Raw genomic sequence first — 12454 nt, 5'->3', positions numbered from 1 at the left:
AGAAAGTCAAGCAAAATAGGGTGATGGAGGAATACACTCCAAATGAAAGAACAAGACAAAACCTCAGAAAAAGAACTAAATGAAATGGAGATGAACAATATGCCAGATAAAGCGTTGAAAGTAATGATCACAAAGATATTCACAGGACTGGAGAGAGTGGAAGAACTTTGAGAACTTCAACAAAGATCTAGAAAATATAAAAGAAAACAAATCAGAGTTGAAGAATACAATAACTGAAATGAAAAATACACTAGAGGGAATCAATAGTACAGTAGCAAATGCAGAAGAACATATCAGCAAAATGGATGATAGGGTAATGGAAAGCACCCAAGCCGAAGAGCTGTGCAAAAAATAATAATAATAATAATAATAATAATAATTTTAAAAAAATGAGAATAAGAACTTTGCACAGTGGCATTTTGTAGCCAATGAGGTTTATCCAAAGTACAATTGTTGCTAATTGAAAAAATGAGAATAGGTTAAGTGATCTCTTGGATAATATAGTGAATAAACATTCATATTATGGGGATCTTAGAAGGAAAAGAGAGAGAAAAAGGCAGAGAATTTATTTGAAGAAATAATAGTTGAAAACTTCCTTAACCTGGGGAAGGAAACATATCCAGGCTCAGGAAGCACAGAAAGCCCCCCAAAAGATGAACCCAAAGAGATCCACACCACAATACACAATAATCACTATGTTAAAATTTAAAGATAACAGGAGAATTTTAAAAGTAGCAAGAGAGAAACAAAAATTATGAACAAGGGAAACCCCATAATGCTATGAGCTGAGTTTACAGCAGAAACTTTGTAGGCAGGAAGGGAGTGTCATGATATAGTCAAAGAGCTGAATGGGAAAAACCTGAAACTGAGAACACTCTAGCCAGCAAGATTGTCATTCAGAAATGAAGGAGAAATGGTTTCCCAGAAAAAAAAAAAAGTTAAAGTAGTTCATCACCACTAAACCAGTCTTAAAAAATCATATTAAGGGGACTTCTTTAGGTGGAAAATAAAAAGTCTTAATTAGAAGAAAATTACGGATAAGAAGATGTAAAATATGACAGCGTATATATAAAACATGGAGAAGGAGTAAAATAAAGTTCTTTTAGAAAAAAATAAATCAAAAAGGAAGGGTGTGGGGCACCTGGGTGGCTCAGTCAGTTAAGCATCTGACTTCCTTCGGCTCAGGTCATGATCTCGCGGTTCGTAGGTTCGAGCCCCGTGTTGGGCTCTGTGCTGACAGCTCAGAGCCTAGAGACTGCTTCAGATTCTGTGTCTCCCTCTCCCTCTGCCCCTCCCCTGCTCACACTCTGACTCCCTCTGTCTTTCACTAATAAATATTTAAAAAAAAAAGGAAGGGTGTAACTAATGGTGGATTTCTTGAGAAAAGCAAACAGTGAGCTGATGCAAATTTATTTAGAAAATGACAAAGGAGAACAAACTTCAGGAAAAGTAAAGCAAATGATAGAGTACTTAGCGATGTAAAGGAAGAGGTTAGGAAAAACAAGAATAACATATAGAAGAGAGGTATGTTGGAAATCAAATAGCTATAAGAATTCCACTTGGTTTTAATGCATCTAAGAATAATTATTTAAAAAAAATAATGTTTTATTTATTTTTGAGAGAGAGAGAGAGAGAGAGAGAGAGCGAGAGCATGAGTGAGGGAGGGGCAGAGAGAGAGCAGGACTCAGAATCGGAAGCAGGCTCCAGGCTCTGAGCTGTCAGCACAGAGCCTGACGTGGGGCTCGAACTCACAGACCGTGAGATCGTGACCTGAGCCGAAGTCAGACGCTCAACTGACTGAGCCACCCAGGCACCCTAAGAATAATTATTAACAGAATGTGTATGTGTACAAAAGAGATGAAACAGGTAAGAATGCACCAATCAAGAAAGAAATTTATACAAAGAAAATTAAACTATGTTGGAACAAAAACAAAAACAAAAACAAAAACAAAAACAAAGACAAAGACAAAGACAAGAGCTCCTCAGACTCTTACAGACCCCAGGGGAAACTTTTTGGTAATTAAGCATCTTGAAGACAGTGGTTCTTTTTGTGAGGCTCTTATGAAACACTATCCATCAATAATTTGTTTTTCAAGCAAGCTGATGACAAAGACATGGAGGCCAATGTGTATGTTAGATATTACAGAAGGGCTTTCATCGTGGTTAGCTGGGTTAATGCACATCAACTCTGTGAAGTAGATACTATTATTTCCACTCTAAGGACAAGATGGGAGGAGATGAGATGAGAAAATTGAGGATCATGGAATTGAAGCTGATAAGTGGAATTAGACTCCAATCTAGGTCTTCTGATTTTAAGTGTTAACTTATTTGTTCTACGACTATGCCATATTGCTTCTTTTTCAGATGATGGGTATAATTCATAGAAATCAAGGCCGGATGACTGTGCCTATAATTCAAGTTAGAAAACACTGAAATTTGTGAGAATGCAGATTTAAATCTCTGTGTCCTTAATCTCTGTGCTGTGAAGAGTTAGACTTTCATTTTCAGTATCAGCTTAGGTAATTTATCAATAAATCAGGAAATCTCCTGGGAGAAGTCAAATTCTCAAAATAGACCCCACATAATTCTTTCGTACCCTAGACCAATTCTATTCACATCACAAGTGACCATATTAGGGAGCACATTCAACATGACTTTTCAGGGAGAGCCCCTTGAAAAGGTAGAAGGCTGCCTTCTTCCTGCCATGGCTTTCTCCCTCCCTGACTTGACACCACAAGTCAGAGCTGGATCCCCCTCAACCCCAGGTGTGCGGAGGGCAGGCCAGCTCCTTCCCTCCCCCTGAGGCAGGGCTCTTCCCAGCATCTGAGTGTGTGAGATCACCCACGGCACTGAGCCTCAGCTGAGGCAGACCACAGCGGGCAGACAGCAGAGCAGAGCAGAGGCTTTTGTTAAGTCCTGAACATTATTTCAGTGCTGCTCTTTAGATTTAAGCTCCTGCAGTTCTTTCCATAATAGCTGAGAGAAATAAAAAACACTGCCCCACACCCCCTTCCTCCCTCCTTCCCACACACCATACACACCTATCTCCTCCCCCTCACCGGGGCTTTCTGTCTGCGGGTCCTCTGGGCCTGGAACAGCACGTGTGCATGACTGTCCATCCCTCCTCCCAAGACTGGAGGGCTGCCATCAGGGCTCAGCTAGCTTTTGGACAGTGGAGCAGCCAGGCCCCACAGTGACCTTCTTGGACTTACTGTCTGATTCAGGGAGGTGACAGGTATGCATCAGGGCAGTTTACAGAGAATCAATCCCTATTTGTACTAGCTCACTGCACACTATAGAATCTTAAGCTACCTGATGATGAAAAGTTTATGAAATGCCATCTTGGCTGCCCTCTCCTCAGAAGTTAGAGACCTCACCCATTTTCCCCATCCTTATTCCTAATTTCTTATGCCTTTTCCTTATTCCTTATCTACACACAGAAGAATTATTTCTGTAGTAAAATTCTCTTATCTTCAAGGGGTGTGAATGGTGAGCAAATACCTTTCTGTCTAAACTTTGAGGTGCCTTTCCTGAGTTTAATTTTGTCTTGAGACCACTCATCGTCCTTTGAACCTGGAACTGGGAAGTAAATGGTGCATGTGCATCTAACTAATCCAAGAGGCAAATTGAGTCCCCCCGACACCTGATTGGAAGCACTTACACCTTCTAACTCAGAGGAAGGAGCTCTGATTGTTGAGCAAGGGATGGCAATTTCAAAGTATCTCCTTCCAATCAATCAGAGCTTCCTTAGTCACTTCCTCACATCTAGTCATAGAAATTCCAACCACAGCCACAAGCCACCCCAACTCGAAAGAGTACAGACACCTGCTATATGGGGACAATTGCAACAATAGAGATTCCCAGCTCCAGGCCTGGAAGACTCTGAGACTAAAATGGAAAAAGGAGAGGAAAAATTCCGACTGTTTTGATGAGACACATTCATTAAGTAAGAGATGGGCCAGGCTGAAATACACCCCTCCATGTATAGCCCAGGATCAGCTTTTCAATTTGTAATTATATCAGTGAGCTGCCAAGTGACCCAACAGGCCCAGATAGGTGACATTGTGTTAAACCCCATGACAAAGGAGAGGAGAAGATGGTTTCTTCAGGAGGAGGTTAACTGTGTGCTTTTGTGAAACATGAAGGCCATTGGGAAATTACTCTATGTGGTAAATTCAAGCACTGAAAGAGATATAGCTCTCTAGATAGTTTAGCATTTAGCAGCACTCAGAGCCCAAATTAGACTTTTGGTTTGGCAATCCCTGAGGATATATTTTGCCTTAGTGAATGCACAAAGTACAATTCTGAAACTACTCCCTCCAGGAATCTTAGTCCACAAGCACTGGTAGCTTCTCCCAATGATACATGGGAGACCACATCAGTCTCGGTTTGGTTAAAATAGTAAAACAAATGAAAATTAGTTGATGGTTATGATATATGGTGATGCTTATAATGGAATTCACATCACTGTCCCCATTTCAGATCTGGAGTTGATATGACAACCAAAGGCCCGTAGCCCCTAGGGGTCAGAGCCAGAATTTGAAACCAGCCAGATTCAACACCAGTCTGTTCTCTCAGTCAACAGGCCACCCTGATGATTACAAGTGTCTGTTGAGTGTTCCTGTCATGTGCCAAGCATGGTTACATCATTTATGTGTAGAGAGTAACTAATGTGGATCTGACATTAGGTTACATTTCACTTTTTTTTTGTTAATTTATCTTTAAAAGATTTTATTGCAACACAAGATGGGAGATCTCTCAGGTCTCTAGACCCCCAAATTTAGGGGATGCATTTTCATCTCTAATTTTTAATTTATGGTTCCCCTGGCCTGCAATATTCTTCACTCTATCTTATATCTAGTCTCTAGCTCACTTTCAAGTATCATGACTTTTACCATCTCCGTAGAAGTTTTAAGAACTATCTATCAGATAGAAAACAGCCATATATCATTTTTTTTTTGCATTCTGATAAAATTAATTATGTGTACCAACCATTTGCAATTCAGTTAACTTTCAAAACAATATAGATGTTTTCTTTTATATGTATTTCATATGATTTGTAATCTCATATGCTATTGAAATAACAAAAAAGCCATATGTAAGAATGATATCTACTTGGGTCCATCACAGTATTTAGCATAGGATAATATTTTGGAGATTAGTCTGAGATGTAAATACTTGGGTTCGAATCCTGGTTGCATTGTGTACCAACTGTGTAAATGTGGACATGTTTTCTTTGACCATCAACGTTCTCATCTGTAAAATGGGGATGACAATAGGTGAGAACACTTCATAAGTGAAGATCTAATGAGAACAATGCATGCAAAACATTAAGCATCATCCCTGGCACAAAGCAAATGCTCAATAAATATTATTATTGTTGCCACATATGGACACTTAATAAAAATTGGTCAGTGTACAGATTTGTGGAAGTTTAGGGTGAAGACATTTACAAATGTAATTGTGTCTGCCTCTCCAGGGAGGAACTAAGGGCTTATGGAGGACCCAAGGTCTTTATTATCATTCTGGAGAGCAGTGGGATGAAGGTAAAGAAAACCCTCCTTCCTTCTGTACTGTACTGTTCACAGTTGCCACAGCCATTCCAAAGAATTTAATTGCACTTGTCACGCTGCTGAGCACCACACAAAAAGACTAGGAGAGAGATAAAATTCTCGTCCACTGGGAGCTCACAATATCAAGGACATTTTGATGGACATGTGAATTAGAACATAGTGGCAAGAAAAGAAAAAAACTCTGTTAGCATAAAACACCTTTAAAATTGAGAGATCCTAGAAATTATTCGAGTTCTCTAACTTTACAAATGAGAGGCCAAGGATCACAGAGGTAAAATGAGCTATCCACAGTCCTTTGGTTTGTATGAGCTGAGACAGGTCTACAAACCTCAGTGCTCTTGCACTCAGTCACTGGCCTGCACACGTCTGGGCGGCCTCTGTTCTTCTTCACACACAACCTCTTAAACTCACTCAGCATGGTAGTACTGTTCCCATTTGCCTGTATGCTCTTAAATATAAATGGGCAAGAAGTACTTTTGTTCTATGCAGTTCAGGAATATATGCATTACAATTATTATAGGGGTTACAAAGAAGTATGTAAATTAGCTGTGGAGATCTGGAAGAAATATTTCAGAAATGTGTGTCGAGACATCGTGATGGTATATATTTATCAGAATCATCTAGGAAGGGTTCTTTGAGAGGCTAAGTGTTCCAGAAGTTTATTCACATCGTATAACTTCCTTTCCATATGAAGAAGCTAAAAATTCATATCAGCTTCCTGGTCGTTAGAGTGAAAAGTCCCTCTAGAAGTCATTGTGCCCATTTGAATATTTCTGTCTGATTTTTATTCTTACCCATCACCAAGGAGATGAATGCCTTCAACTCTCTGAGGACATTTTATAACCACTCAGAAAGTCCTTCAGCATGTCTGACTTAAATCCGCCTTGCTGCAGTTTGAGCCACAAACCTTATATTATTCTTTTTAATGAATGTAGGTTGGCTGCAACATATAGAATAAACTCATTTCTTGTTCTCTTTTGGGGAGGGTTCCCCTTCTTCAGACTGCAGCTCTCCAATCTCAGAAGCCTCATTCTTTTTCATGGTATCCTATACACATGGCTGACTTTGGGAAATAAATTAAGTGAGTGAAAAATAGGAGTAATACAGGTATTCTGACACAGAAGTGACAGCAGAAGAAAATAGAAAGTTATTTATTATTTTCAAAGCAACTAAGTAGGAGGTTGATTGGGAAAAGGTGAAAGATGAGAGAGAGAGAGAGAGAGAAATCTGTCACTGAATGATATTTTCATTGGAGAGGAAAATAGGTACCAACAAATGAAATTTGACTCATCTTTGCAAGTTTCACCGAGCATGAAAATGTCCCTTTAAAATTTCCTGTAAGCCGTTGCTGGCTATGGGATTTTTCTAGTGCACAGGGAATCTGAGTTCAGGAGGCCAGGGAATGCCAGAAGGAAAGGGATTTTTTGAAGCTTGGGGCTCTGAGACTGTCAGTTTAAAAAATGAAAGTAATATAGAAGGGGCAAAGTGGCATTTATCATTCCTTCTCTCCAGGCTCCTGTCTCTTTAATCAGCTAGCCTGATTTGCCCAGTAAATGATTCCTGAGTGAGTGTGTGTGTGTGTGCCTGTGCGCGTGTGTTGTAGCTCTGTCAATCCTTGGATTAGAACCAATGATTGCAGCTTGTAGGAGGGCTGTCCAGGGCCAGATTGTACGATGTGTCTCAGTGCCAGAGTATGAGTAGAGATAATTACTGAGAAGTCACACTCTCTCACACCCTCGGCTTTCTTGTTGTGTCCTTCAGCAAAACAGTGGATTTAAATCTCCTTCCAACAGCTTGAGAGCAACGCAATCTGTCAGGAAAGAAAGAAAGAAAAAACCGAACCTGACAAAAAAGAAGAAAAAGAAGAAGAAAAAAAATCATGAAAACCATCCAGGCAAAAATGCACAATTCTATCTCTTGGGCAATCTTCACGGGGCTGGCTGCTCTGTTTCTCTTTCAAGGTAAGAGCTTGCTATTGATTTGCCTACAGTAGACTCAGGAATCGTACAGTGTGCTTTATATGATTCGCAGGCTCCCCGAGTCGGCTTGCTGCACGGTTTGCAGGTGGAGGAGAGAGCGTTTAAACAGCATGGCTGGGACTTCATTCTCCCTACCAGGCTGTGAGAATATTGATTTGATTCTGGCTGCTACCGGAATGGGGGAATGTATATGCATAAGTAAAATGTGTCTGGTGCTCCGTTTAGGTGCGTGGCTATGTACTGGTCTCCCGGGCTTTATGTACATTCTTGCACACATACACAACAGAGCACGCATGTAAGCAGGGGAAAATTACAGATTCAGAGGACATCAGGGTTGCTAATGTGTTGCTTATGTTACTGGGAAGAAATTACAAGAGGAAACTTTAAATATCGGCCAGTAAACTTGCAAAGCTTCTAAAAAGGAGCAAACTGAAAAACGCAGGCTAGGAATAATCAGGTAACTGTGCATCCTGTAAGATTCTGGTCAGAGATACAGCTTGAAGGGATGAATCAATTTGCAGCAGAGGTGGACAACTGTATTAGTTTTGAATGTGTTTGGGAGTGTGTTTGTGGTGGGGGCAGCAGGGTTGGGGGAGGATAACAAGCCGATTAAAGGCAGTGGGAACACTCAGGAGGATCTGAAATTCAGGAAAGATTTTCCAAGTTGAAGGGAGAGTGGCAATAAGAGTCGAATGCTAATTTTCTTTTTATTTATCTGCGGTGGGAAGCCCAGGCACCGGGGGCAGCAGTTGAGGGTGAGCTTGCTCCCTGGCCCAGGGTACTGTTTGATGTTGGTCATGCTGTGTTGGGGTGCATTTGGAATCTGCTTCAACCTTGAGTCCATTTGCTGCACCGTGTGGCCCCCCGCTCTGTTCTAGCTCTGACGTTCCAGCAGCGGTATTATCTGTTCACCTGCTTGCTCTCGCCCTCCCCTGTCCTCTGGAGGGTCTGACTTACCTCTTTCATATTAAAGGTGTTTGAACTCATCAGGATTGAGACAGGCAGAGAAACTTTCTCTGGGTGGTCCAGCAGAGCTTGCAAAGAGGATCCCAGGCAGAAGCTTAGTCCTGTGCCTTGATTCCCAGAGGAAAGTTCAGTCTCACTGGGTGAAAAAGCATGGGGAGTCCCACCCACCTCGTTCTCTTCTCCTACCGCAATATGGAGTTCTCACAGTCTTGCCTGTCCCCACTTCTTGTCCTGCTGACCCCTCTCTGAGGGTAGACTTTGGAGGTTGCCTCTGGCCCTTTGACATAAGCTGCAGTGGTTATCATGCAGACCCACACCAGGTGGGCAGAGAGGACCAGGCTGGGAAGAATCAAATGCATGTGTACCCTTGGCTGGGGCTCAAGGAGGAAGGCAAGGGGGTGCTGGAGGGGTGTGAATCAGATGGCAAAGAAGTTCATAGTGGTTGATTTTGAGGGATATCCTTGATGTCATCTGCTGCGCTCAGCCTCAGAGGGGCACTGGCCTCAGAATCTCTCTCCTTTCCCATAGGAGCATTGGTGGGTGTCAGAGTAAAGGAGCCAACTTGGAGGCATCCTTGACTGACTCGTCTTATGTAATATGGAACAGCAGCAGTGTGTATGCACATGTATGTGTGTATGCATGTGTGTGCATGAGGTGGGGGTGCACACCCCTGCTTGTTCTGGGTTCATAGGGGCCCACCTGGTAAAAGCAAAACCCCAACACTAGTGCAGTGGAGAAACTGAGTTCAGAGCCAAGCTTCTATCATGCTAACAACAGAAATGAAAACTAAGTAGGCAGAGGGTAGAGTGGAGGGTCACAGGTAGAGAAGGGGAAGGTCTCAAGTCCTCAGTAATTTCCATCTGTCCTGAGGTCTGTGTCTCTTCTATCTATACATCAAACCGGAGACAATGGCCAAACTTCCACCATCAACAGCCCCATTGGCAGCGTGCCAGGAGCCCCAGGGCCATACTGAATTTACATATAAATTAGCATACGTGATTTTTTTTTTCATCAGAAATAAATGCAGGGAAGCATAATATTTGCTCATACTTTGAATCATCCCTAAGTAGATGAGCAGAAAGTAGTGGCACAAAATTCTCCAGGGTGAAATCTGATTTTGTGGTCTTGTTTCTTTCATGGTGTGGGGATTGTGTGATGGGGGGAGGCATATCTTAGACCTCCTTACATGCTACCAAATTTGACTTTCCTAAGGACAATAATGGCCTTATTTGTGCTGTCCACCTCGAGCCAGCTCTGAATAGGTTTCAGTGTGTCATAATAAAACAGGCTGCCCAATTTTAAGGAAGAATAACCCCCAAAGACCCCTATACCACATGCCAGTTGGACAGGCAAAGGTGATGTCTGTTTTCTCTCTCTGGGGACAGAAGCTCAAGTCTGCCAGCTATCTCTTATCAAACTTACAGAATTACCGAGGCAGCCCAGGTCTTGCCTGCAATAATCCACCCCTATTGCATTGACCCAGTGGGACTAGTTAGAATGCAGTACACATTCCAAGGCAATTTTTTCTTCTCTGTTTTTGTTTTAAGCTGGCTCTTCCTAGAGCTGCTACTTCCTGGGTTTCTTACCTTCTTAAAAAAGGTATCCAGGGCTAGTGGTATTTTATGGAATCCTTTCTGACCCTTTCCTCCCCACACCCAACCCAACCAGCAACCATGATCCAGCTTAGCAGGGCGGAGGGGGGGGGGGCAGTTTCCAAGGGAATCAGCACTGATTAGTGCCGGGCAGGAGGGAGGGGGTGATTAGTGTCCTGGGGCTCTGGCCCTAAGACTCACCAGGGTTTATTAGCCAGCAGCTCCTCTTTCCTGGGAACAGGAGCGGGGAAGCCGGATTAGGCGGCTGTCCTTTTCAGCACACCGCCCACCTTCTGCCACTGAGAGGCTCTGAAAGGAATGGCTGGTAGTGAGGCAGCCCTTCTCTTTCTAGAAACCCAACCATTTCTCCTTCGAAGGATTAATGCTCCCTTTAACACCTTCGAATGAGCTTAGCTGGATTCCTGTTTTACCTTTCAAATTTTCCCTCATCTCATGTCCCACATCAACTTGAATCTGACCACTTGAGACACAAACAGGCAGAGTAGAAGGAAAAGGAGATTGGGGCTAAGTTCAAGCTCTCCTTCGGCGGACGCCATTGACATGGAACCCATTCAGGTGGGCAGATGGGGCAGCTTCCTGCCACTCACAGGAAACATTGGGTGCCAGCAGCAGCCTGAGTTGGGTAATGTTTCTGAAATGTGAGGGAGGCAGATGAGACCATAACAATGTTTACAGGCAAAGTGAAAAATCAGTGTGGGATGAGGGGACCCTAGGCCTGATGTAAGTACTGTGGGTCATTGAAAAGGAAAAAAAAAAGGTCAGGGGAAAGAGACAGAGGAATCTCACAAAGTAACAAAGTAGACCCTGGAGCTGCCAGCTCAGGGCAAGTTAGAGGCAAGTCGTGCACAGCACAACAAACGCAGCTCACCTTCATCCTTCATATTCAGTGCTGGACCTCTAAGCATTTGATCAAGGGTGACTGGAGAGTCCGAGCAGTGACCAGCAGGCCTTGCTGCATGAAGACCGTTCTTAGGATTGCAGCTTTAGTTACCAAGTGCAAAGCCTAGTCCTGGTGGTAGGCCCTCCTTTTTTGACACTTTTAAAGCCAAATATAAGGCCAAGAATGACTTCTTATGAGCTGGATGCCTAGCCCCTGACTTCTGTTTTCTCTCAGTAAGCCTCTCCTAGAATGCTGAGCTGTGCCTCTGCTTTCCTGCTCCACTCTGGAATATCTTCCAGCAGTTCCCGGGGCTCTGTCCTCTACACGCCTGCAATCTGGTTGCCCAGAGTCATGGTGACCTGGGCTGGGACCAGCTACTTGTCACAGATGGCCCAAACAAACTGGTGTTGTCTTCAGCCACAGCTTATCCATTGGGATGCAGTGATCCCTCCTAAAAGCCTAAGAACTGATAAGATGAGACACATGATTCTGGCATGTACAGGAAACACATGCTGGAACAATTTACAGCGCTCGTCACTGCCTACTCATGATGAACACACTTTGGGTGGGACCATCGCATCTGGGATTTGGCTCTGTTTTAGTTTGTTTTTGTTTGTTTGTTTGTTTTGCTTTGTAGTTCATGGCCTGCTCTGTCCTGCCCACCAACTAGAATTCCAAGAATGCAAACAAACTTTGCTTTAAATCTAACCTCAGCAGAGGCCCTACAGACTCTTCAAACACTCTAATGAGCATGTCTTCCAGGTTCCGTGCCAGTTCTGGAGGCCTGTGTGAGGCTCGGTGGGGAGCATGTACATCTGAGCTCAAAGTTCTCTATGTCTTCTGTAGGGGAAAATCTTTCCCTCTGTGAGCCTGTCTCCCCACCTGCCTGCCAGGCTGGGGAGCAACTCCCCTGGGTGTTGTAAGGACTCATTAATGCTTGTAACACTCCAAACATGTGGTGCTAAGTGGAACTGCATGCTGAGACCGGTTGTATTTATGCAGTTTACTTCCTTTCTGCTCTATTGGCTTGTTAAATGTTTACTTTATGTCTACAATCATTTGAAATTCAATAAAACAAATTAAACATAAAAGATGAAAACAGGCAAAAATAAGGTAATCAATGGCATACAGGCCAGATGGGGTCCGGTGGCGCCATTGCCATCCTCTGGTGGTGGATGCTTCCATTCCCTTCCATTAGCAACCACAGTGGGAAAGAGCATGCCGGCCATCCACCTGTAAAAGGAGACTTCTTCAAGGAGGTGCAACGCTGGCTGGGCAGATGGCAGAGAGGGGGAGAACAGGGAGAAGATATCTGGAGCTAAGAGTTTTAGAGGGTAAAGACAGTTCTGTCTGGATTGGAAAAAGTGGGTAGAAGAGGATTCAATCCTCTGTTCGATGATTTTGCTTAATAATCTCTGAGAACTCTATGTTTTATTTTCTGCA

General features: G+C 43.1%; 1 protein-coding gene across 2 annotated transcripts in view; it reads left to right on the top strand.

The window, feature by feature from the left end:
• Positions 1 to 7192: 7192 nt before the first annotated feature.
• NTM (neurotrimin) overlaps positions 7193 to 12454 on the top strand; it is a 939421-nt gene continuing 934159 nt past the window's right edge. The window contains exon 1 of one of the 2 annotated variants that reach the window (XM_019421437.2): positions 7193 to 7534. In XM_019421437.2, coding sequence (XP_019276982.1) covers positions 7453 to 7534 — 82 coding nt within the window. In that variant the 5' untranslated portion in view covers positions 7193 to 7452. The remainder of the gene's footprint in view (positions 7535 to 12454) is intronic. The other variant, XM_053900251.1, reaches the window with a different exon arrangement.

Source organism: Panthera pardus, unplaced genomic scaffold (assembly GCF_024362965.1).
Source record: "Panthera pardus isolate Hobbes unplaced genomic scaffold, ASM2436296v1 HiC_scaffold_12, whole genome shotgun sequence".
Taxonomy (NCBI): domain Eukaryota; kingdom Metazoa; phylum Chordata; class Mammalia; order Carnivora; family Felidae; genus Panthera; species Panthera pardus.
The sequence above is the reverse complement of the archived record's forward strand: the minus strand, read 5'-3'. Positions and strand labels throughout refer to the sequence as shown.